The sequence below is a fragment of the Rhamphochromis sp. 'chilingali' genome, assembly GCF_963969265.1.
Source record: "Rhamphochromis sp. 'chilingali' genome assembly, chromosome: 10".
Classification (NCBI taxonomy): domain Eukaryota; kingdom Metazoa; phylum Chordata; class Actinopteri; order Cichliformes; family Cichlidae; genus Rhamphochromis; species Rhamphochromis sp. 'chilingali'.
The window spans coordinates 15,918,470-15,945,423 of record NC_137937.1 but is presented as its reverse complement, the minus strand read 5'-3'; the positions used below and the strand labels follow the sequence as shown (position 1 = coordinate 15,945,423).

General features: G+C 41.7%; 1 protein-coding gene across 2 annotated transcripts in view; it reads left to right on the top strand.

Moving 5' to 3' along the window:
• Positions 1-26,644, top strand: part of pebp4 (phosphatidylethanolamine binding protein 4) — a 52,811-nt gene extending 26,167 nt beyond the window's left edge. For both annotated transcript variants that reach the window (XM_080893880.1, XM_080893879.1), the window contains 3 exons: positions 18,823-18,868; positions 19,571-19,687; positions 25,923-26,644. In XM_080893880.1, coding sequence (XP_080750006.1) covers positions 18,823-18,868; positions 19,571-19,687; positions 25,923-26,014 — 255 coding nt within the window. In that variant the 3' untranslated portion in view covers positions 26,015-26,644. The remainder of the gene's footprint in view (positions 1-18,822; positions 18,869-19,570; positions 19,688-25,922) is intronic.
• Positions 26,645-26,954: the final 310 nt, after the last annotated feature.

Genomic DNA, 26,954 nt, shown 5'->3' with positions numbered 1-26,954 from the left:
ACAGTGGGAAGGAAAAACTTCCTTTTAACAGGAAGAAACCTCCAGCAGACCAGACTCAGGGAGGGGCGGCCATCTGCTGCGACCAGTTGGGGGTGAGGGGGAGGGACAAAAGACACACTGTGGAAGAGAGCCAGAGATTAATAACAACTGTGGGCCAAGCTAGTTAAGTTAAATGGGGGGAAAAAATCCTGACAGCAGTTTTGATACGTTGATAAATGAGAGAACACATCCGTATAATTATGAGTCTGCCTGCTATCAAAGAACCAAGTGTGGGATAATAAACCAAATTACTAAAGTGTGGGTTTAGCTAAACTGAGATTTAGGAAAAGACTTGCTTCAACTATTTGGCTTGGATTGTAGCTGTGCTTTAAAGTCTGTGTTAAACAAACAGCATTAAGTCAGATTCTGGTTTTAACTACGCGTTAAGTAGTCCCTCCGTTTTAGCTCCTTTGTCATTTTTCAAAATAAACCCAACTGGGTCGAGCTGTTATTTGTGCCTGACACAGTAGGAAAAAATCCCAAAAATAAATGTAACTATATCCAACAGCATCAGCAAACATTTATAAACATGCCGAACAACTGTACAAATACAATTTGAAGACAATCATATTTTAATGTTTGTCAGGTGTTAAATCTTTTATTTAACTGTGTATCACATATCACATCTTTACTTTTGGCTGCCAAGAACAATTCACTCCAGCAATTAAGTGTAAACTGTGTGGCTGGGTGTCTTGTCTTCTCTCACCAGCTGTCCACTTTTCTGTGAGAGCTCGCATTATTAGATGCTCTATATGCATTTTTCATTGCGACTGCCCATTTTCCCTGACCCCCTGAACAACAGTAACAATCATTTAGAATCTTCTGCAGCACACGCTGTTTTTTTTTTTTTTTGTTTTGTTTTGTTTTTGGGGTTTTTTTCATCAATTGTGGACAATTACCAAAATAACCATCAACAGATTGTTGTCTCGCTCTCGAAGTCGAATTCCAGATTGTGAGCCTCTCCCTCCCTCTCTTTGCTCTCCCAGAGACTAAATCAATACAGATGTTCGGGTACGGACTCGCAGCAATAATTACTATAACAAGCAAATCATTAGTACCTGAATAGAGTTAGCATATATATAAACTGCACTGGGTGTTACTTTAACTTTCTAATACTCTCATTATTTTGGTGCATGTTGAGTCAACATGATGCAATATGAAGTTGCAAAGCAGTGCTATAGTTAATGCACTTTTGCACTCACTGGTTAGAAAGAGATAAAAAAGCCTTAGGTTTTTATAGATAATTATAGCCAGACCAATATCATCAGCTGATATTCAGGGAGCAGATTGTCCGATATGGAATGATATTTAAAAAAATATTCTTATAAAACACGGTGCAGGAAAGATGATTTAAAATGTTCTCATCTAGTTCATTGTGCAGCAGAATGCCTGCAACTTTGTTTACAATGCTCCATACATGAAGACTGATGTCCAGGATGTCCCCTGCCCCTTGCACTTTGAGCTGGGATACACTCAGTATATTAAGTCAGTGTCAGTGACTTTGCAGTATTTTTAGCATGCAAAAGCAATACAGAGATGATTATTGGATTTTTCAGAGCTCCAACTTTTTTCTGCAGTTATTCTACAGTCTGTTTATAGCCACCAGAAGCAGAAACACTAAGGCTACCATGCAGCAGCCATCATCCGAGCTCAGATACATTTCTTTAAACAAGACATGAGATTTACGACCCCTCGTAGCCTGTTTGGACTCCGATCACTCTGTCCTGTTTTGAGGATTGGAAGCCATCACATATCAGCTTCCTCTTCATGACTAATCGAAGGCCAGTTGCATGCACATCCTTCGTGCATTCGCGATTATGGTGCATGAGGGACTTGCATGCTTTAACATCCATCTCTGTTGTAGCGGCTCCCAAAGCAGGACACTGCCTGCGTTCTGCTGCTGCTCAGGCAAATACAAACAGTGAAGTATTGTGACTGTGTCAGACCAGCTGGCTTTGTGTTTGTGAGTTCTGAGGCCTGCAGAGATCATCTGCTCCACACCTCAAGATGTCCTTTATCTGCAAAATATTAGACGTGCAATGCCTCGCAGCATTTCATTCACCATTTAGCTCTTGAAAGCATTAAAATTTTAGCATTTTCTTTCTTTCTTTTCTTTTTTTTAAAACTCTAAACACCTCATCTTAAAGGACCACAAAAACACAGAAAAGAGGACAAGAGTTGCATGTTGGCACAGACTGTTTTGAAACAACAACAGATTCTCGTTGTACTTATTTACCATTATTGTGAATATGTTTAGTGTGTGTCTTTTCAGGAGATATTGTGTGTTTTACATGCACTGAGACATTTCTGCCTGTGCACTCAGTGATGAGCCTTTATCCAAAGTTTATAGTTGATGTGAAGTTTTGCAAAAACTGTCAGTTTTGCAGATCATCACTCTCTAAGAAGCATTCAACAATAGCGTTGCAATTTTAACCTCTGCAATAGCCTCAGAGTTTGTTTTAGCAAAATACCTGTCCAATATTGCAAATAAACATACATAATTGTATTGTTCGTTATCCCGTAATTATCCCTACTGTGGCATGTTATGATTTAAGCGTTTATTTTTGACAGACAGCTGCCCCCATATGGAAGCCAAAAACAGTTTCCCAAAGGCCAGGCGAACCATAGCTAGCTTCATTGTGAGAACAAAGAACCATTGGTATTATTCATAATTAAACTCTTATTGTGTACTCTGCTGAATATTTCCATTCTTCTGCCTCTCTCCTGCTCACTCTCATTTCCCCTCTCGATACTTTGCACCTCGTGCTGGGAACATCTGTCTGGCGTCAGAGCGGAGCCTGGCTGTGCAGATTGGAGCAGGTAGAGGAGCACATTGTAGCCCAGCTAATGATGAGAGTGTCTGCCCTCTCTCTTGGAGGAGACGCAAGCTGCTGCTTCACGCTCGCTCACTCCACTCATACGCCCAGGGAAACAGATTTCCAAACATATGCAGTATGTTTTTAATCCAGTTGAGCACTTCATTTCCCAGCAAACACAAATAACCTTACGGGACATCCATATCTTATGACAAGGGGGTGGGCGCAAAGGAAGTGAACAATTTTCCTTTTTAATGTGATTTTTTTTCTCCCTCCAAAGTTGCTAAACATGCTCATAACCCAGGTTAACAGTTTGCTTGTTTGTGGTTTCGCAAACTTTTACGCAGAAGTGCCTACTGACTCCGAGTCCTGTGAAGCAACTTTATCCAGTCTAAACTCCACTCGGTGCACCTGTTGTCATCCTTTGTTTAAACTTAAACTGACAGGATAAACACATGTTCTTTGTGGTAAGTGTCTTAAAGAATACGAACAGATTGTTGTCAGTAACATAAATATGTGAAGTAAAGCGGAGCACCTGTTTAAGCGATTGATGACGAGAGTTGTGCCAGAATTTAAAGAATATTTTCAAAAGTTTCAAGATATCGACATAAAATTGTGTATTAGATATCATATTTTGTATTTTAGCTCGAATTAGTTTAACCCTGATAAAGTTTTGCACGCAGGTCATTCATCCCCCCCTTTTTTTTTTTCCCGTAACAAGCCAAAAGTCTCCCCTGGTTCAAGTCAACAATAGTCCTTAACAGTGAAGCACAGCTGGAGGTGCTTAAGCATTTAGAACATATGCTCATCCTGTCAACTAGAGCCAGGCTGAATGTCAGAGGTGGTATTACATGGAGTTCATCTTTTGGACTCCCTCCCTGCAAAAAAATATCAACTCCAGCAGCCTTTCCTCTTCGTCTCTGCCGTTTTAGGACGCTAGTCTTTGTTAGTTCTTGCTTTATTTTTCTTGCATTACTTTTTTCTTTCGCGCAGCCGTCATGTATGTCTCTGATGTCTGCATCCAGGGACGTGTGTGTATGTTTGAAAGAAGTTGGAGGAGTGCTAGCAGGACAAAAATCAATGCTTTGTGAAGCGACATGCCAACTTGCCTGGCGCTTTTTTGCATCTCGACAGCCCTTGTCTTGAGTACAAACACCATGTAATAATACATCAATGTTATCTTACTTGCAGTTTATTAACAAACAGGTTCTTCTTCAGTGTGGGCTGCTGCTCTCACTGTTCTCTGCCACCTAAAGGGAGAATTACATAAGAATCCTCCGCTCAGTTGTCAGCTCCATCCCCCGTCCACATACAATAAACACACACTCAAGTGCACGCACGCTTATACGCACACACAATACTGTAGCTGATAACAGACCAAGCCTCTTGCCATCTCTATAACAACTGACCTCCCCGCCACGGTTGCTGTGGTGAGATGATTGAGGAGGTTTCACTGCATGAAGAACGTGAGCTGCGATGGTTTCCTGTGAGCAATTGGAAAGGTTGTTTGGGCGCAGAGGGAATAATCAGCATTTACGCGTGGCCTAATAACAACCCAAATTCCTGTTTGTATTGTCATGTGAATTAAATTTCTCGGGGGGTGGGGGAGAGTTGAAGCATCCAAAATCGCATCTCTTGCACATTTATTTTTATTTAAGCAGATAGGTCTACTGTGTCAGCGTGCTGGATTAATTTCCAGCCTGAGCCCTGTCCTGGATATATCACGAATGCTCTCCAAGAAAACAAGGACAACCTGGAAAGCCCTCTTTGATCCAGTCTGTCACACTAGAGCCTTGTAGGGGGGAAAAAGAGCAGATTGGACCTTGTCCATGAGAATGCAGTTTAAGAAACCAGTAGCTATGCACACATTAAGGCACTTCTTTTAATATGTGCCCCCTTTCTTCACACCCACGACCATTGTGTATAAAATCCTGTTTTTCCTGAAAAGATTTCTCGTCGCAGCCGCAGACAATGTTCCCCCACACAAGCTGTCGTCTTTGTCATCCCCCCACCCTCCACACACCCCCCACCTTCCACTTCAGTCAGTAAAGCAGGATCTTTGGCAGTCGGCCCCGCGTGCGAATTTGTGCGTTTCAGGGTACAGGTGGGGGGGGATTGACGGAGTCTGCCTACCTGTTCCCCCTGTAAAGTGGTCAATTTTTGACAGACGTGGAGAGGGGAGGAAAAAGCGGGCGCGGAAACCACAAAGAGAGGGGCGGGCAAATGAACAAATGTCAGGGTTAGCGGGGGGTTGCTCGGGCCGCAGCCGTGGAAAATGCTTCCTCTTAGGGGTGTCTCCTGGAGAAGGGGAGTGAGGCATGCTGATAAAAACAACTCACTAACAATTATGCTCACCTAAAATAGCCCTTACTTAAGTATATGGCATGCTTGCCAGTTAATTGTACACAAAAACAAAGACTTCACAAAGGACCTCCTGCAGCCAATGTATTTTCTTGTATTTTGGCATGATAATTAAGTGTGACAGCTATGAATGCAAAGTTGACAGATATTATAGGGGCCTGTCTAAATGTACGTACTGATTGTTTGGATTCCAAAAGTTATCCTAACTGTAAAAGTCGGAAAGTGGAGCGTAGTGCAAAGATCTACAGTGTATTGTGTAATGGATAAATAATTACAACTGGTAAGAAAGCGCAGCACACGTGCCCAGAAAGCAGTGTGCACGGTATGTCAGAGTTACCGACGCTTGGTGGTGGAGTTTTGACAGTTATCTGTAGAGACGGATAGAAAAATAGGCTGGCTCGGTTTTACTGATATTAAATAAATATTGTGCCCGTTTCTGTGAATGTAACAATGCTTGACAATTACTAACATTGGATAATAAAGGAGCCCTTTCTCCGCAGATTACAGCCCATATCTGGTCTCAACCAAGCAGCTGACTGCAAGGGATTTTAATGACAGTGCTCCTAATATTCCCAGGAGATAATGCTTTTTGTAATGGCAACTGAAAATCGGCCGTCAATAGAAAGCATTCACTAGAATCCGGTATTTTATGCTTATTACACTTGAGTAATTTCAGTATGAATGCTGCATTTCTTCTGAGTTGCTCTCTGGATTTGTTCAAGTTGTTCTTATTGATATGCTGTAGGACTAACAAACATAAAATCTACTAAGACCTCTGATCTGTACCATTGACCATTATCATAGCCAAGAGGTTTGTTGCAATGTGGTATTTTTATGCTACACTTGGTGAGAAACCTGTTTACATTCCAGGGTGCTGTATAGTTCACTTCTCTCTGCAGCTCAGTCGGATTCCAAAGCACTGTATAGATTTCTTTCAGCTGATGAAATTAAAAAGACAGCAGTGTGTGTGTGGTGTGCCTTCCAGCAACGCGATTTGCCTGCGAGTTCACGATACGGGTTGAGAGGGGAGTTCCTTTGGGGAGGATTAAATAGCTCCCTCTCTTCCTTCCCTCCTCCCCTGCCCTCCATACTTGCAGAACACAAACAGCTTGCAGGGCTGTACAGTACTTGTACAACATGTTTGCCACAGTGCTGCTCACAGGTAACAATAAGCCAAGGTCAGAGGTTAAGAGGGATTGTGGAGCTCGGATTCTTGTGCGTTCCTCTGGCAAACATTGTGCACGCACAGGCACATGAATCAGTGCCCATAGTATAGCTGGGAGAAAGTGAGAGTGAGAGACAGAGAGGGTGAGCTGGCTCAGTAGAGAAGGGGGTATCAAGAAGAACGAGACCAGGGCTGGCTGCATGAAGACATGTGAGGCAGGTCTATAAGGTTAGGACGGTGATAGTTTGCAGTCTTTTAAGCTGCTCTGATGCCAGTTAGGCATCTGCGCAAAAATAAAACCTGATGTTAAAAAGAGAGAGCTTAAAAAGGAGCTGTGCTGATCATAGAAATTGCACCTGCTGAGAATGGGCACTGTCCTCTCCAAAAAACTGACAGCCCTAGATGTTTGTTCAATCCGCTTAAAAGGACCCATGTTTGTGTAATCTTCTTATACGAAGAACAAAAAGGAAGTGTTCGAAAATGCTTGAATTTGTCTGCTCTTAATGTCCTCCTACAAACAGTCAACGTAGATTTCTTTTAACCTTAAAAACACTCTTCAGCTCCACCTGAATGAAAATGATAGGGGGCTTTTTAATCAGTGGCACAGAAAGTACTCAAACATTTTACTTGAGTAAAAGTAGCCATGCCACAGTGTTAGTTGTGCATTTAAACTGAAATAAATTCAGTACAATTTGGAAAATACAGGAAAGGAAAGAGATATGTTGCCATATTTTGATTATTATGTTCACATAAGAAAAACTCTAATGTAGATCGCTGGATTCCACTTGATTTAGAGTACTTGATTTCTTGACGTCTTTAACCGAAGGGGTAGAAGATCAGAGAACATTTATTGACATATTTTGTTATGAGGATTTCATGGTATCAGTGTCACCTGCTGGGGGGAAAACATGAGTTGTTGTATCTTCTTCGAATTAAATTGTTCCAGAAGGCTTTCTGTCCTTTTCTCTATTGATTTAAGCTCACCCCTTTTCTATAGGTTTGTTTTATGGGAGATCATAGAGGTGAGCAGCTGATGAACATGGATTTTGAATCTCTTGGGTTAGATTTAAAAACCAGAATGAAAGTCTGTGAAACCAGCTCTCTGCCTCCATCAATGTCTTTGAATGGGAAGGAGATTATCCATTTAATCTCTTAATCGTGCGTACTGTATACATAGCTGGTCCTGTGCCTAAAACCCCATCCTGATCAGATCACAGCCGCCGTTTGCGATGTTTCCATCTAGCCCACAGACTATTTCAGGTGAACACCAACTCTGTTTCACATGATCCTCTCCAACTGTCAGCATATTACACCCTTGGTGCCCTGTTAAAATGAAACCCAGACCAATGGTGCATAAAATTGAATGTGGAAATATGTAGATTTTAAAGTACAGCTTTTTAAAAATCCCTCATTCCCACAAATGTATTCAGAATAAAGGCAGCTGTTTCATAACATGAATTAGGTTACTGTACATTTTGCGCAGTATATTTTCCCCAAAAGTAGGAATTAATAATGAAGATGCTTTTTGGCCTGAAATTGCTATTCAAACAATTATGTACTTAGTTTCTTCCAACAAATGCATTCCACATTATTGTTTTGCCTCATAGCAAAGCACCTAAAAGACTAAAACCTTTCATTCCAGCAAAGGCCGCTATTGGTCACCGTCAATAAAAGCATAAAAGCATTTATTTCCCACGTTTGTCAAATTAACAGCATACTCCATCTCCCATAGGACTTGTAAGGTTCATTAACCTTTCTGTGAAGTGGGACAGGTTTCCAGCAGTTACCATAACCTCTGTCTCGCTCCTGCCTCAATTATAATAGAAGAATTAAACATCCAGCGATTCAAAACAGTAATGCTGCCTCTTAAATCCCTTTGTACCAGCTCTCAGTTGTTAATGACTAAAGACACTGAATGAACTGTGGAGTTATCAACAGATGTAACTGTGGACAGAAGCAAATCAAATGGCTACTCTGCACAGCGAGATTACTGAATATACATGTACAGTTTCTGTTTTGTGGCCAGAATGTACTTTTTCCAAAAACATTTATTGTGTTTTCTAATAGTATGTCGACTTTATGACTTTGGCTTTTTGTGAATAACGCATATTTGGCTTAATTTAATCGAAAGACTGTGTTACCACTGTGCGGAAACAATACGTGACGATTTAATTGTTGTAAATTGTAAGCTGCTTGCCCAAAGTTTTCCTACGAATCTAGACCTCGGCCAACCGCCCCTCCAAAGTCAAAAGAACAACCTGACCTTGAGCTAATTAAATGGTCAATTACACGCCTGTTGATCTCTTTTAATTTCTTAATAATTCCATTAACTGTGTGGGAAAGAGTTAGTTCTCTTGTCCACCTACTCCTCCTTCATCCTCCTCTCCCTCTGACTCCCTTCCTCCTACTTCATGTGCCAGCCCACAAGGTTTTTGATTCTCATTTATTTTGTGTCACTGTTCACAGCTAAAAAAAAAAAGATGATTTAATTCAGTGCCATGGACTCGTCAGTAAGCTCCAACCTCCTCCTCTGCCCCCCTTACATCTCCCCCGTGCTTTTATGTACTAATCAAATCCAGCACGTGTCTCGACGTATTTGTAGGCCTACCGCTCTATTGTAATTTCTTCATCTACAATCTCCATGGATTTCCAGTCTTGCCGGCAGAAACCAGCGAAGCCATGAAGCGCGGAGGCCTCGTGCTTGTGCGTGCATGTCCTCTGATGCTACTTGTAGGCAAGCTCAGGCTGGGATTTTCCAGTGCCACCCCCGTCAGTGGGAAGCCCTACATGGGGACATGTCAGCGCCTTGTTTGCTTGTTGTGCTGATGAAGCTGGGGGTGGGGCGAGTGGGCAGCCTTGTTCTGGTTCCAGGATTCCCTTCAAATGAGTCAGCCAGCCCCCACTCAAACCGACTGTTACCTTGGGAACTCAAGCTTGGGCTTCCCTCAACAGTACTAAAGTACAGACTCATCAGCACCCATACTTGCTAACACACACGCAGTAGGTGTAAGGGAAGCAGCACCCAGGTTGGATAAAATTAGCTTATTAAAGCTCTCTTTGGCCTGTACTCTGTCCTGTTAGGCCCAATCTGCTCACTGAGTTTGAGATGACCAGCCCAGCACAGCCACTTTGTAATGTGTGCAAATTAGACTGAATAGATGAGTGCGATAATGAGTTTGGGCGGCTAGTTTCTTAAGTCAGTGATTTGAGTAATAGCATCCCACCCTGCTAATGAGCATTACCAAAGGAGTGTAGGTTTAGCATGTCACAGTGTGTCAGGTGATTTCAGCGGTGGCTGGAGTTCACTTAATAACTGGACTGTTTATGTTTCCATCTCAGGTTCATTACCGAAGCCCAATGAGTTTCTTTACTGAAGCTATTAGTCCAGCAGGCTATTGTTAAGTGGCTTAATTTGTTCATGCACTGAAGCAGATCAAGGATGACGCCCCCAGTTCCTTTTACCCTCTCCTCCAAATTATATTTTTCTACTAACCATACACCCCAGATTCCATCCCATTCGGTTCAAAAGACACAGCCACAAATACCACTAAAAATGCTTTGACTTAGTACATGTTTTAAAGACATTGTAGCTGTGTGTGACTACTTGGATAACTCTTGATAATTCCATCACTGTAGTATATTTGAATGTATAAGATGAAGTTTACCACTTGTGCATTTTCCTGCATTTTGATGGTGTACAGCTGCCTCACTAACTGTACAAAAATGAGCATAACCCGTATGTTAAAAGTGTCAGCCTTTCAGTACCAGCTCAGCCAATAAGCAAAAGCTGTGCTTATTGGCTGAACATATTGGCAACTCCCAGGTCATGCAGTACTGTGCTTTGTCAAGGCCTGTTAGTGAGCCATCAGCAATATCAATGTATCCAGTCCTAGTTAATAGTGATGTACACTTGGCTTGTAGTGTGCTGTTAGCTATGAAGCTACTCTTCAGCATTAGTTAATTTTTGTTATAATAGAAATCATGAAGCAAAAAGAAACTCTATATACCTGCTGTCTTGCAGCTAGCTCCACAAAGACACAAGCCACGCCAGAGAATATAGTAACCTTTTTTGTGTGCCCACTTTCCACCAGCAAGCTAAAGTTGTTTACCTGAGCTGCTAATGAAGCAATGTTATCCATGTGACAAACACTCTGCACTCACTAGGGCTTATTAAAATAATAGTATCTTGCTGGTTTGCCAGTGGAAAACCTTCAATGTGCAGAACTAGGAAAAGTTCACTGTGCATTATTAGTAACATAACATGTACATCCAGTGTAGCTAAAAACGAGTAGGTTCTGTTGGTTGGTAGAAAGGTGGCTCCTCGTGACGGCTGCGGGGGGAATTGCATGTAAAACACCAGAACACTACCACATGGTAATTAACAAATAATGCACCACACACAAGTGCAAATGCTGAAAACAGCATTAGTCACTCACGTAGTTTGCGTTGTAGGCTCTACAAAGATTCACCATAGAAGTCTAAATCAGACGTTAGGCGGCTTTCCTCCTAACCCTGAATAATCTTTAATGTGCAGTCGTGTTGAGGGATCCTTAAAGAGCAGTAATGAAATCTTAAGCTGTTATCTTAAGTTGCAGTTACTCTACTGGAAATACTCTGTGTATACAGAGCATGCAGGCAACGGAAAACATGAAGCCCACTCACTAGTGGGGAATGCACTAGACTGTCCTTTAAGTCCAGGAAAATTTTAGGCATGCTTTGCTTATGTGATAACAGCTTAGTGATAGTTGCCTCAGGTGGGCTAAATAGTAGCAGGAGTTCACAGTTGAATCTGTAAATTCTTCTGGCCAATACCTGTTGTCTTTTAGGCCACCAGATTTACAGCAATATGTGAAATTGCTCAATTATATCAGCCTCCGACTTCTTCGGAGGCTCAGCAGTCACTGTTGTGCTGATTAGGAGGATTGGCACAGTCACAACACATGGGTGAGATGACAAACCAGTTACACGTCAGCCCGATTAAATCCTGAGTGGTACCCCAGACTGTAACACATAGTGGCTTTTAGTTTTCTCCGTTGTTAGCCAAAGTTTATGAAGCCAGATCAACCATAATCCCAAATGTGTGGCTGTAGAATACTTGCTTGGTGCCATCGTCCTAAAACTGAAGTAAAGACGAGGAAAAGCAAGAGTGTACCGCAAGTGTTCCTTCTTCTAGTTTAAAGTTTGGCATGGGGCCTGGACAGGTTTGGCAAGGATGAAGTAACCCATCTGAGATGAAGTAACAACCTTTAGAAAACTGGCAACTTTTTCCACAGTGCTCACAAACTGTTGGCTGGCTGTCAGTTTTTGCTAAGCTTTTGGTGCCCAGTATTGATCATATCTGAGCTTTTATGCAGGAGAATGACACTTACATGGCCATAAACATGGCGTCACAGTTGGTGGCCAAAGTTGGCGGCTGAAAGATTGTTTCCACATCCTATCTGAGGATCAGGTCATTAAAAGGTGTCATGCATGCAGCTGTTTATGTGTTGTAATCATCCAGTATCGCTGCTCAGGGCAAAAACTAAAACGGGGATTTCGAGGAAACCTTTTCAGCATGAGTAGAGATACCGGAGAAACCCCTGTGGTGTAAAAGAAGTGGCACACGCCACAAGTTTGAACTCGACTGATGGGAATGTCTGCTATGCTGATAAAGACAACAGCGTGCATAGGAGAGCCTGCCTTTGACTGGGTCACTGCTCCTATAGTTCCTGTGCATTTTGGGACATAAAAGAAAGGGGGTGGGGGCTGAATCCAGACTCACAAAATATTCTAATTTACTGCATAATTTTTTACTGTTTTGTAAGCAAAATGTTGTATACTTTGCCTAAACTCTGAATAATTTTGAACATAAATTTGGTGCTTTTTCCATTTATATCTGGATTATACGTTCTGTAGTTGAGCAATGATGCGATTTTTCTGTGTTTAACCTGTAAACCGTGAGGTTCCTTGTGAGGCAAGGACTTTTAATTCACAATAACCCTGCAAATGAATGGGCTGATTACTGAGGCGAAGATGAGGAGGTAGTCATAAGCACTTGGCTTGAGTGGAATCGGCAAGGGAGGGTGGAGGGGAGGGGTGGCGGTGGCAGTACAAGTCCAGCCTCAGAAATAGAGCTGTGAACACCATCTGTCATGCTCTCTCTCCCCGTCTGTTAGCCTGACTGCAAGTAAAAGGGAGAATGATGCTCTCAGAACTGCATTAGAAGGACGTGGGTGCTGATTGTCGTAGGTGTGGGTTTACAGGGTGTGCAAGGGAGGGGGAAGTGGTGGATATACAAGGAGGTGCATGAGTAACTCTTGCTGACAAAGGGAAGCACTCACCCACATAGAGAAGGAGAAGGGTTGTTGGGCAAGCGGGTATTCCTGCTGAAACCGCACCCCTGCACCCACCCACCGCCTCTTTGTGGACTCCTACCTATCGGCTCGTGTCGGAGGATTCCTAGCGGAAGTTATGTAGACACATTATACAAACACACTGCTCATCTACTGCCCTAAGATCAAGAGAAGTTAGAAATTCATGTATAGCATTAAGCTCACTTTCATAAAGTGACACATCTCACCTTGTTTCACCATTTTCAGACAAAGCGGAGATGCGCCTGGGGTCCCATCTACTATCTTTTTTAAGAATTTCATGATGGTAATAATACCGCTATCAAGTCTGAACTAATTCTGATTCATTTTATGGATTGAGATAAATTTGCTGGTTGGTGGTTAGCGTGTCAGGCTTTTACGTGACCCACAGAAAAAGCTCTGCCGCATGCCTTTTTCTAGATTATCAGAAATTATTCATTGCTCATAATGTGTAGGTTGTTTGGGATCCTTTCTGCCTTTGTTTGAGTCAGAGTGTGAAATAGTCAGTAAAACATGAAGGCAAGCAACGCCACGATGAATGTAACACCACAGCTGGGCGCACATAAGTTAGACGTGACTGGCTCCTACATTTAACGAGCCGAGACGAGTGACAAAACAAATATTTAGTAAATGCTGTTTCTTTAAGATCTGGAAACGAACTCTGGATTATAACTTAATGATATTTCATATGTGTTTAAACTGTGTAATGAATATAGATGTTGATATTTGTATGATTGGCCGTGATTGGCCTTCGCGGGTGGCTCAGAGGTCGGGGTCAGCTTTACAACAGCTTGCAGGGACACTGTCTTTTTAAGGGCAACCTCCAAGGGCGTGCGTTTCCTGCTCTAGTGTCTTGAACTCAGGCCTTCCATTTCAAAGGGGGTTCCCCCTGTTCACTGCGTGGCCTCGCTCTCACAAACATATCAAGAAACAAAAATACTTAGCTTAAATTAAGACAAGTGGTAAATTTCTTTTTTACCAGTGCACGTGCCACCAGCAGAATATTATGTTGTTTGGATTCACCTTTATGATAAGAGTGGCACAAAAGAGATCCACCTTGAACAACACAAAAACCAAATCTGCCCCATTTAGGCGTCAAATCTCCAATCCCACTGCTGCTCCTTGTTCACTGTTTTTAGTGCATACCAGGAGATATTTAGTTAGTCTCCCCTCGATAGACTTAAACACCCTCGTGCATCGGCATAAATCACATTGACACTTTCAGTTTTTATCTCTGTTAGTAGCTGGTGTTCCCACATTGCTCAGTGTGTGATTCACTATCACAGCTTAAATGGGTATTCCCCTCAAATGAGGATACGAGACATATGCATTGCTTATAATATCTCCCAAATAACTCGAGTCTTTTTACTGGTGAGTTAACTCAGTCTGGGTAATCCATGAAATGCTTTGTTTGTTTCATTATAGTTTCTAAAGAGAAGAACTTAAATTGTTTCTTGGTGAAAGAGTTTGGAGCATTAAAATTCAGGAATTCGTAATATTTGACTTTACAGTGATTATTTAAAAAATTCATAGCATAGATTAAACAAGAAACAAGAAATAATTGTTATTCTGCTGAGTACAGTTATCAGAAGTGGACTGTGGTCTTACATGGTCACCAACTATACTCAAGTCGACATTTTAAACACTCAAAGTGTGCCAATAACAATGTCCCTCACACCATTACACCATTACACCATTACACCACCAGCCCAAACCATTGATACATGCAGGATGGATCCATGCTTTCATGTTTACGCCAAATTCAAACCTTACTGAGTATGTCGCAGCAGAATCTAATCTTAGACCAGACAGTGGACAATTTTGGAAACAGAAGATTTAGGCAGTACCGTAGCTGCAGTTTCCTGCTCTTAACTGGCAGGAGATGCATTCATTGTGGTCATCTACCACTGTAGCCCATCTACTTCAAGGTTTGACGTGTTGTGTATTCAAAGATGCTCTTCTGCATACTTTGGTTGTAACCAGCGGGCATTTGAGTTACTATTACCTTCCAATCAGCTCAAAGGAGTCTGGCCATTCTCCTCTGACCTCCTGTACGAGCAACGCATTTTCACTCAGACAACTGCCGGCAGATATTCTCTGTAAACCCTAGAGATGGCTGTGTGGGAAAATCCCAGTATATCAGCAGTTTCTGAAATACTCAAACCATCCGGTCTGCCGCCAACAACTGTGACACATTTAAAGTCACTTAAGTCACCTTTCATCCCTTCTGTGATGCTCACTTTGAACTTCAGCAAGTCGTCTATTTCCTGACTTGATTGACTGATTAGATATTTACTTCAATGAGCATACAGTACTATGAATATATGTGTTGGTATGAAACTTTAATACCCATCACCATGTTTTTTATGCATGGTGAGCAGTGCATTACTGCATTATGAACAGAAAGCTTGGTGGTATCTGTGTTTTAAGTGCAGTGAATGAGCATAGAAGAATCTCACGAACACAGACATTTAAAATGTAAATGAGAAAATACTTACAGGGAAACAGTGGTAATGTTTGTCTTGCATAGAGAATGAAGCTGTTTCTAGTGTCTTTCAACTTTCAGCTGCTGAAATAGCACAACAGTTAAAACACTGACATATTAGCCGTGAGTACTCCATTAGGCTTTTTTTTCTTTATTTTGTAAAGATCCTGATTTTAATGTTCTGCTGGTTTTCTACACAGCGCTTCAATCTGAGCTCATTTCTTACATGAACAGCTAATGATAGAAGATCTATGTTTGAATGTTTTCAATGAATAAGCTGCGTTTTTCACATTGGCTTTATGGTCGAGCATATAGAAAATAGCTGAAAACAACTGTTTTCTCTGACATCTGCATTATGCAATGTGTCTTTTATCTTCAGCTTGAGGTAAAAAAAAAAACAAGCCAAAAATACAACTGCTGGTGAACATAGATTTTGTACAGCAAAAGCGTTGCACTGTTTATTCCCTGGGCATGTTTTTGAGGAAACTGTATTTTTTAAGAGAAAGGAAGAAGTTTATAGTGTTAATATACAATATATGTGTATATGTTAGAGTGGAAAATATATCATCAAGCCCTTTATTACACAGTCATTAAACCATTTCTTCTAATATCTATGTTTTACTTATAGATCTGTGTTATAGATCAAGTCACCTAGAGTCATTTACTCCATTTACCTTTCTAGAAATTACCTGACAAATTTAACCTGCTAGATCCCCGTAGTGCAAAGTCAGTGTGAAGTCCATGTGTTAATAGTGCAGGTAACAGCCTGGGGATCATGTGTCCTTGCAGTTAAATGCAGACAGCTCCCTCTTCTAAAAGAACCGGAGCATTTCAAGTTGTGAGACTGCAGCTGAGGCAGACTATCTCCTGCTGCGTGCTACTGTTAGAAAGGGCAACTTCAAACGATGTCCCGACCTGACTCCTCTGACTTATTTCAGAGTTTAGGTGTGAAAACAGCTTCAGTGTATAAAGTCTTGGATATCGTGCCTCAGAGTATCTTGATGTCTTAGGTTATCTCGGTTAGTAAAGTAATATTATGCTTATTTTCACTACAGAAGGGTTTTTTTTCTATAAATGTTACAGATTTATAAGCAGCATTCAAATTCTCTTGGCATACTAGTGAATCTCAGTCTTGGATTCTTTCTTCATCAACAATCAGATGAATCACTCACAGATTTTTCATGGGTGGGGTTAATACGAAAATCATTTTATGCTTAAAGTTTTTAGTCTGATTAAACTGTTCCACGGTCCAGCCTGATGATTGTCTTTTGAATTTTCAGTATTTTTTTCCACAACTTCAAAAGATCCAAATGTTTTTTTGTTTTTATTATCATAAATACTGCAAGGATAACATGCTACACATACCCATACCTTAAAATGGGCGTTTCTTCATAAAGGTTATTAACACAGATCGTGGCTGTCATTCAGCGATGCCAACTTGTCATGTTTGGCGTCACACCCCACAACCAAGTCCCTGAGGGAGGCCGCCCCCCATGTGAGATTGCCCTGTGGGTCACAGTGAGTAAGTGCGTCACTCCCCAGTGAACATTAGGATCAGCAACCCCAGCACGGCCCTGTTCGGTCACAGCGACTGTGATAGCAGCTCTGCTCCGTACAGATTAATCACTCCAACCCTTAAACTACTTTTGTGATTTTTTTTATTTTTTTTTTGATTTCTTGTGAATAATAATATATGTGATTGTGTGTTAGATCGGCATATTATTGACTCCGCATATTATTGACTTCTTTTATTATTTGGCTAAATTTCAATATTTTATTCATTTGCTGTTGTTTATACACTATGTATTATAATGAAATTAAAAGGGCACAGGGTGCCTGGGAGGATGAGCGAGAACTGAGCATTAAGATGTGGGAAAATGTTGCACGTTCAAATGTTGACTACCTGTTGCTATGGCAATGGGTTTGGATTCTGCAGGCTGCAGGACACTTGCTATTTCTAAATAAAGCTTTTTTTTTTTCTCACCGATCGGTGGATGAAGATACTCACATTTGAAACTAATCTTCTGAATTTGATCAGTCTGTGTAAACACTCCAATGCTTGCTGTTATTTTTAAAGAGAGGTTACAGGATTATAGATAAGAGCATATGCACGATACAGAATGCATGCTTTAAATCTGCTGAAAGAGTGAATTACTATTTGAAACTGATAGTAATATGCTAAGGTCGTTTGTGCATCTCAGTCATTCTGACATAGACCTGCACACTCTGTGTGCTTATAACTGTAGTTTTAGCATTTTAATTGGCATTATGAACCGTTATCATCCTCAAAGTACATTTCATCTGCTGCGAGGTGACAGCTGCAGTCTTCAAGAAGCAAAGAGAGAAGTCAAACTATGGTTGGTCTGCTTTAAATAGTCCCCTGTCCCACGTATGAGTAAATAGCAAAATAAAGCTTTTAATTTACTTGTCAAGAAACCTGGATAGGCATTGAAAGTGTTTATTAGTGTCCTCGAAAAGATGTCGTTCCAACAGTTGGATGCATTTATTCTCTTCAAAACATATATCATAATCATAATCTGGATGCACCATTCCCAAGATGAAAATTAAAACATTATTTCTGTTTTTATCCTTCTGCTTTACCTTCTTCTGCTCTGGGCTGCTGTCCTACTACAGTTTTTATTCTCTGTGGATATGTGTTCTTATTAAACTGGAACTTGAATTTCAAGCTGAGATTGGGGGGGAAAAGCAGCTTGGTCCTGCCTGTCTTTTGTCCTTGGTGCTGCTTGTTAACGCAGTACCCCCGTCAGCCTGTAGGGGGAGCCTGTGCGTGGCAAAAAGAGGACAGAAATAGGTGCTGAGACCACATACTCCAGTCTGTGATGGGGACTTCCACGCTTACCTCAAGTGGGTTTTGGGCCATTTCACAGACAGCATATTTAGTCCTTTTCCACCCACTCAAGGATGCAGCCGTCTTGCAGTAAATAGCCAAGTATATTAAACAAACATGCCTGTGTGCAATTTGCAGTGTGAAGTGCCTGACTGTGTGCTTCCTGGGGCTGAGGGAGTTTAACCTGACAAATATACAGCAGAAAATGCTTATGAAAATATCTGCACTTCACATTGGGTTACATGATATCTGTTTCTAGGCAACAAGAAGTTAATATACAATTAATAATATGGGAAATTGGAAATCTTCTCAGTAGTTTAATTTGCTTGGGAACTGTCTTTTGTCTGAAAATTGTCTCTTGTATTCTGATATTAAAATACCTGGTCTTTTATATATTTAATTTTGACATACTTTAACCTGCAGTGTGGATGCAAGCTTGTACTGGAGCTTTTTTTCCCCCAATAATCGCCAAATATTTCACTGTTTATTGGATCTCGAGCTTGCTGTTACTTCAGCAGGATACAGTCTACTAGCATTGGCTTGAAATAAATTAAATGGCCAGCCTTGTGGTTATAAAGACTGGACTAATTGAATGTAGAACATTTGCCTATGGGAGCATAAATCTGAAAGAAGAGCAGCCTGTGCTTGCTGTCTGTTTTGTCTTTCTTATCAAATCTTTGCTATCGCTGGGTTTGTCACAAAACAAACAGGCTGTGCTTCATAATTTGCCCGGCTAACTTTTGTGTTTTAAATTCCAGGGCAGTGCACTCAAGGAAGGACAAATAGAAGGAACATCCCTCACTGGTAAGTAAGATCTTCTATTGACTATTCGTTGTGTAACCTTGGCTTCATTACTCCCAGGTTTAGTTTAATTCCAGAAAGTTGATCTGACTCATTGATTGTGTGTAGGCTGTGCAATTTGCTCTGGTATATATTATATATAATTAGTTGGAATAATTCCATATTATTGTTTGGACTTGTAGATTTAAGTCTTACTATAATTTATGCTAAAGTATTTCAGTATTTTTGTATCACTTGGAGGAATTTAACATTTTTCCTGTATAACCTTTAAGTCACTCTTTCGTGACCCCTCTCCTCAGAGTAATTTTAATTCCTTCCCACTATTGTGAATTTAAAGGGCTTAAAAAGTGCACCAGTACTCGCACACACACAGAGATGCACACGCCGCCATCATCCTCCCCCGTGGAGCTGGTTATGTTTACTGTCTTGCAGTGTTGGTGATGATTAAAGAGGATTTATCCAAAGAAAATCTGTAGCCAGTTTATTACCCACAACCCAGACTGACTAAAGAATTCTCAGAATTCAGAGTTAACGATATTTATGGCCGTACAGCTCCCTTTGGTTTAAATAATCCACGTGGATTTTGCTGCACAACAAAAAGAATTGGGATGTCAAAGATTTAGCACACACTTACAGTCAATTGTTATAAAATGCCAGTCCCCACTCTCAGCTCTCCTGATTCTGATTCTTTGGTTTTTCGTACAGATTATAAGCCGCCAACCCCGCCATCGAACTCTGGTTTTCACCGCTACCAGTTCATGTTGTTCGAGCAGCCTCCAGACGCGTCTGTGTCACTCACGGAGCAGGAGGAGGCATCCCGGGGTAATAACTCCACTCACCAGCTTCTTCAGTCTGCTACATTGTTTTCCCACTGCAGTATCATCTATCATATACCAACAGTGGCTGGTTGCCAGCATCTATCTGTTGAATCAGCAATGAAAGTTTACAGCAAGGAATTGAAACCTAACAGTTCCTCTCACATTATAGGTTTTTGTGGTTTTTGGGAAAGTATTTTTGGAACAGACAATAAGAAGCCACGTCATTTTACAATATTCATTTCCTTTAGAGGGAGTACTCCTTAATTTAGGGTGTAATATTTCCACATTAGGCTCTGCAACTCCTGAAATATCTGTGTTGATTGAGTACGTTTTACTATAAACTTGATCTTTGTTAGTGTTGCGATTCACTGTGCTGCCTTTGTTTCATAAAGACCCATGTCATTCTGCATAATTCACAATTAAGATGCTTTAATCAAAGCATTCGGAGTTGCTTTAGGAAGATAATTTTCTCCAAATGCTTGAACTTAACAAGGGAAATGTTAATGAGGTTAGTGAGTAAGTCTGCTGCAGCGTTAATGCCTGCGGGATCAAGACAAGTATTATTGGCTCCCACGCACACCTGCACGAGTCTGCCTGACCACGTCTTGTTAACCTCCGCCAAACCTAAAAGGCCCATCAACTACGTCACATGCTTCCACGTGAAAGGTCGTTTTAGTTTGATGATATTATATCCATACATCCTTTGATTCAACCTTGTTTGTCTTGCAGAGGTATTGTTTTGTTTACGCTTTTGGATTTATTTCTTTTTTTTCGTACTTTTCCATCCCCCTGAAGTCTGTGTGGGAAGGTGGGCTGTAGCACTTGGATGCACAGTACAGCACCTCACAGGAGGCGTGTCTATCTGTCTATTCGAGTCAGGTCACAGCCGGTGATTTGAGGGGAGATCAGGGTGGTTTGAGACTTCAAGCGCTGCGGCCGTGAATAAGTGGAGCTGCCAGTCTCGGCTGTTTGAAGTTTTGACAGCTTTGTCAGCAAACAATCCGGGCACATTAGGCTGAGGTCTGTTTGATGTTGAAACCTTTGGAAAAAGAAGTGTCAAAAGAGATATAGTTTGTAGTATGTTACTTATTCGGCGCACTTTGGGGAGGTTGCGATGAACTCTTGCCGCATCGTTGGGGCATTCGCGATGTCACAGCTGGTTAAGCTGAAGTAATACTAGCATGAATAATAGTTTACTATTTAGAATATTTTTAATGTATTCTTGTGCAAAATAAACTGCTCTCACACAGAAGTTGCCCACTCGTTATGAAGCATTTGAACTGAGTGGATCCACCCATCCTTAATCGAGTGGATGAGCGTAACTCCCGCTGTAAGACTTCCTCTCTCCTGCTAGCTGCTCTGTCGATACAAGGGAAATGAAATTAAAAAAATTCTCCCGGATAATCACGCGCTTCATTTGATGGGTCAGTTCTGGACACAATAATATGTCAAGAGAATAGATAATTGACAATAGTGTTTTACACATTAAGAATGAAAGCCTAGTCGTGGTGTATGAGCAGAAACAAAACATGTGGGATATTTCAGGCCCTATTCTCTGGTTTACCTGCTTCCTTATTTTTGCCCAATTGTCCCGGAGCTCGTTAATCCCGCACGGAGAAGAGGAACGGAGGGAATCCCATGCCTCCCCACCTCCTCCGTTAAGTATGTTCACTTATTAGCGTCTGTCCTCCCTCCATGTGGTATGACACAGAGAGAATTTTTCATAGCCCATGACATTAATTGATGTGATTTGCGAAGGGAGAGCATTTAGCCGTGGGTGGAAGACTCCTAATGATCGTTTTCCACTTCCAGTAGTGCAGTCATTGACTCAATTTCATCTCAGATTTTTTCTCTGTTTTCTTTTCATCTCTGGCCATCACTTTACTAATAAAGGGGGTGAACAATTAGAGGTGGAGCAGGGCTGTTGCGAGGAGCCGTGGGAGTCGGCAGTGCCTCCTGCGTTAAGGTTATGAATGTGGGTCATTGAACTGATGGGGACAGCTGGTTTGTTACACAAGGAACTACAGGGGGGCTGCGCTCTTGGCATGGGGCACAGGGGCGTCATCGTAGGGAATCCCCATTGCTCTGGCTGTCCCTGACTGGAGGCTGCCCCCGTGCCAGGGTTGGGGAGGGGGGCAGCCATGGGCACTCAGACCCTTGTGATACTTGTCAGCCACTTGGCAAGCCCTTAATATGTCCTGCTACTGTTTGGTGCCGACGAGTCAGTTTGTCAAGGGAAACAGTGTTACAATGCCGGGAGGGAAACCCCAAGGCCTCGAGAGAAGCCTTGGGGTGATGTTTCAGCCTACACGTTAGTTTGCACATACGCTGTTCGCGCGTCGAGCATTCCACGTCCTGACTTGAAGCTCAGCAGCTGGTATCGACTGATCAGAAGCAAAAACTATGATGAGTAAAAAAGAGAAGATAAGAATGAAAAAAAAAATTGGCCATGTGTTCTGTATTATTATTTTTTTGTCCCTGATAAATTGTTGGGAAGGCGACAGTCACGTCATGCGAATGAATGGCTCACAGTGGCGTTAGCTGCTGGATCGTACACATTGCCTATCTTGCTTCCTAGAGCCCCTACTGCCAGCTCAGCACACTCCACAGTAATTGAAGCCATTTGCAATGTTGCAGTGTGGTAATGGGCAGATCCATGTCTACCACCCACCCACAGCCTCTACCATTAATCAGAGCTGCGTGGAGTCAAGAGAGCCAGGATTTGGTTGCTACAGCAGGCCTGAGTTTCAGCCAGGAGTCGGCTGCCTTAAAGGAACACTTTAACGTGTTGAATTTTGGCTGGTTGTGTTTTTTCTATGTGTCTTTTTTTTTTTTTTTACAGAGTCTTGACAGGCTCGGAGTAAAAGTTAAAGTGTCTTGACTTTTCCTCAACTTCCCTTATCCACAAATATCTTTATAGTATTTCTAAAATGGGTTACTTCCAGCTGACACAATATAAGTATAAGTGAAGTAATTTGTTAATGAGTCACTTAGTTGATAATTAAGAAACTCATAAAAATCAGAAAGATATCTGCTGCTTCCAGCTTCTCATAATTTCCTTTGGGATGAGTGAAGAAAACACAGCAATTGATAATGAAAATGAGAGTTGCACACTTTTTTTTAAAAAGTAATGAGGATTTTGGAGTAATTGAATAAAATCCAATAATGAAATGTAACAATAAAATACAATTTAACAATAAATCTGTGTTGACAGTGTTTCATATATGGACGTTGCCTCAAAGAAGCAGCGGCGTTTAAAGGTGGGAAGCAAAGATTAGTGTCACCAATTCTGCATCTGACCAAATATGAGATATGCTAAGAATCCCTGCTTATCTTCATGAGTTACGGTGTTGATGGACAGCCAGGAAAATGTTGCAGATCAATATGATGTGTCAGCAAAGTTGATCTTTCATTTAGTGGTTTGTATGGGAGTTTTTCAAAATGATCCTATGAATTCTTCAGTTGTGGCCAAAACATGTTTTGGTTGTTTTTTTTGCCAGGTCAAAAAGACCAAATTGTAATTATGAGTCAACATTTGTGCCAAATTTGAAGAAGCACCCTGAAGGTGTTCCAGAGATGATATATTCACGAGAATAGTTGATTATTCCGATAAACTGTTATGAAAAATAATTCTTTGAGTCATTTCTCGAGCAAATGCTAGTCATTATCCGGTCCTGCCTCTCCAGTGTGATGAGCTCTCTCCTCTCCGTTTTATATAATTGGAAACTCAGTATTTCCAGCATAGAGAGAAACAGAGTGGCCAACTATAATTCAACAATTCCCCTCAAGATTGAAGCGCTTTAGCTACTGCTGTGTTTACGGTAAGCTCCGACACACTCACACTGACCCTGTTTAAGCATCCCCGAAGAACTGTTCTGTGTCCGACCCCTGACCTCTGACAGATACAAAGAAATTAAGGTTGCGTTTTGCTTTAGTTATAACTATGAATCCTGCGTGAAGAGCTCTTAGCCTGATATGATTCCTTCGACACTACCACAAAGCAGCATCACTTGGGTTTTTTTAGTATTTCTGAGACACTGTAAGAGGTTTAACAGGGACACCGCCCACACCACTAAATGTAGCAGTTCTGTGTCACCTCACAGCAGTCCTGATCTTTCTGCCATGCCCAGACGTGGAAGCAAGGTGGAAACAAAAGGAGAGGCAGGAAGACTTTAAGATCGCCCTCAGGTCCCACACTATCTGTCCTTTCCATGAACACGCAGATGGGAGAGGCGGAAACGCGTCTCGGCACTACAAACAGGCACCAGCCTATTTTAAGGTCACTTGCGAGTCTAGGCGTTTGCGGGGTACCAGCCAGTGTGATAGCACTAGATATTCTGAATTTGCCTCATTTTGGATTTTGCCCAATGATTGCACAGCTTTAGATGGGATTATGTGGGTAAAGCCTTACAAGCAGCGCCTGGTTTCTACTCTCTGTTTGATCATCATGCTACAATAAAACAATCGCCAGTGTGACATGCTCTATTAGAGGAAATGTTTCCTTGTATTATGGTAGGTTTTTCCCTATGAGTAAGGGTAAGTGAAAGTTTGAATATTAAAGCATGACTGTCATGAGGTTCAACTCTGCCACATGACTCATCAACTATATCCCTATATTGAGGCAAAATAGGGATATAGCTGCCGTCTGTCCCCTCACCCCTTTTTTTTTTTTTTTTTTTTTTTTTTTTAAGTGGTGTCTCTAAGGGTGTGAGGGACCTTATTGTGGACATGCAGGGGATCTGCAGAGGCGGTGCATTATCTGTGACTGAAGCACAGACCAGAAGGGGCACTGGAAGCATGCCCTATCATACAGATAGGTCACTTGACTCCATTGCCCTCACTTGATTATCAGAGACCTTTCTCCAGGCAGCTCTCATTCAAGGAGAGGACCTGGCAAGATTCGGGTACTCATCTGCTCATCTCCCAGTTATTATTCATCATTTTCCCCCCACCCGCCCCAGCTGAGCTCAGAACTTGACCCGAAGTTGCGAACACTCTGAGGTGTCAGTCTTAAAAGCTAAATCAAATTGGTGAGAATCGGGGGAAACGGTTGTGTAATTATTAAAACGTATATCAAATATATATACTCGACTTTAAAATTTGATAGGAGCTAGGTGCAGTAATGTCTGCTGGAAAAAGCGTGAAAATTATAACCATGTACAAGACATTTTGTGCTACATGTAAATGAACCCTTCTGATTTGTTTCTGCATTGATGGGGTAGGGGGTGGGTGAGTGCACTTGATGTCTGTGGCACTGGCAAAGCGTATTTCTTCTCCCATATCTCATTCAAAAATGCCGGAGGATACAAATGTGGCTCTCTGATGGTGAAAACAGCTACAGTGAGGGCCTGTAAAGCAGCTGCAGCGAGAGGTCAAAAGCAGTAATTTTTATATTTTTTTTTCTATCCAGGCATAGTCAGATTTGACCCCAAACTGTGAGGCCACTCTCTCTACAGATTTGGACTATTTCAATAGTTGGCTTTCTATTCAAAAGATGACTTTCCGACGCTATTCTTGAGCAGCTGTTAATGTAATTACTGCGCATACGGAAATACCAGGATGTCAGTGATTCCCTGGATTACAGAGCAAAGCAGCAAAGCATTGTCTTACGCGCACCCAAACATATGAAGACACAGATAGACAGACATTCGTTCTGCTGTTGAAGTTTGCAAGTTGAAAGCATGCAGGGTTTTCTTTCCCTGGAATGATAATTGTGATTTTTTTTTTTCGTCCTTTTTTTGTGTGTTAAGGGAGAGGAAGCTGCAGGGAATCAGCGGTTGTCAAAATCTAAGAAGTGATATTGTCATACCAGCCGGATGGCCGTCTGGTGTTTGTTTAAAAGGGGAGGGAAGAAAAAAAACAGTCCAGGCGATTGAATCATATCTTCTTGCCAATACGTCCTTGCGTTCCCACCTCCATCATTACAGCAACATGTTTTATTTTCAGCAGTGCTGTTCTCAGTGACTCACATCCCAGAGCCATGTGCTGCTCAGTTAGGCCTCAGATGCCCTAAACACAGACCAAGTGGTCATAAGAAATGCTCTTGTAATCCACCGGAGACTCTGCCTAAAATGTACTTTATTTATATACAATATTGCTTATTATCTAACAGATAATAATAATTTATTGAAATCAATCTGAAAACGGTTTCAGATCAGAGTGAAAAGTGAGTACATTTCCCCTCCAAGTGTCTGTAAATACTTATAAATATCTTTGTGTTTGTCTCCCCGCTCCCACAGGTAAATGGGATTTTCAAGCCTTCATCACAAGTTTTGATCTGGGAGAGCCCGTGGCTACTCTTCAGTTTCTCACCCAGAACTACAAAGACTAGAGGATGCTCAGATGCCTGAAATGGAAGAAGAAGAATCTGTCAGTAGACAAATATGAAAGATTTCTCCTCACTTTTACTCTATCAGCAATTACTAAACAGCATACATTCTTCAAGCTTGCACAAGCGAGCCCTCTTTGCCTTTATCTTATCATTACGTTAGAGAGCGAGATTTCCTCTTTGTGTTACACCAGCTGCTTAGGGTTTTGATCTCGGCCCGTATCTCTTGTCACGTGGTACGGAGCAAAGGATTTGGGAGGTAGAATTTAGCTTTACCAGGGGGTTTCTTATTAGTTTCCGAACACTGTCGACAAGAGAAGGAAGACGGCCTGATATCACAACTCTGTGTGGAAAGAGTTGATTCTAATTCAGGGGCGGAAACACGTCAGGGCCAAAAAAAGGAAGTGGGAGGTGAAACCGAGACCGCAACACAGCCGGATGCCGCAGTGGAACTTGAACCAAAATACTCTAGTGACAGGGCAGGGGAGGAGCCACAGGGCCTGTCATGCTCCAAGTGAAAGGAACTTACTGTTTGTGTAATTGTTTATCATATTTCCATTGACCACTGGAAACAATGAGCTGCTTTCATGCGCTTGATTGATTTATCTGAAGTAAAGGCTGCTGTGATCTAAACGTGTCCTTGAGTGTAACTTTGGGACAGCAAACCCAGTTTGAACTTTGCACAGTTGCGTAAGAGCCTCACCTGGCAAGTCTGTAGAGGATGATGCGGATAAACTTTTCAACCCTTTCGCGATGAGATACTTTTCAGACCTCGCAGGTCTTTGTAGAAGGTGGGTCAGAGGACCCCCCACGCCATGAGGAATATCGGTTTCTAACCAGCAACTCTCCTCTGGGAGAGGCTTGTATCAATACCCCAGATGTCTGAAAAAGGCTGGATTTACATCAGTGACTTTGATGTCCTGATGATCAATCTCTAGTTGGT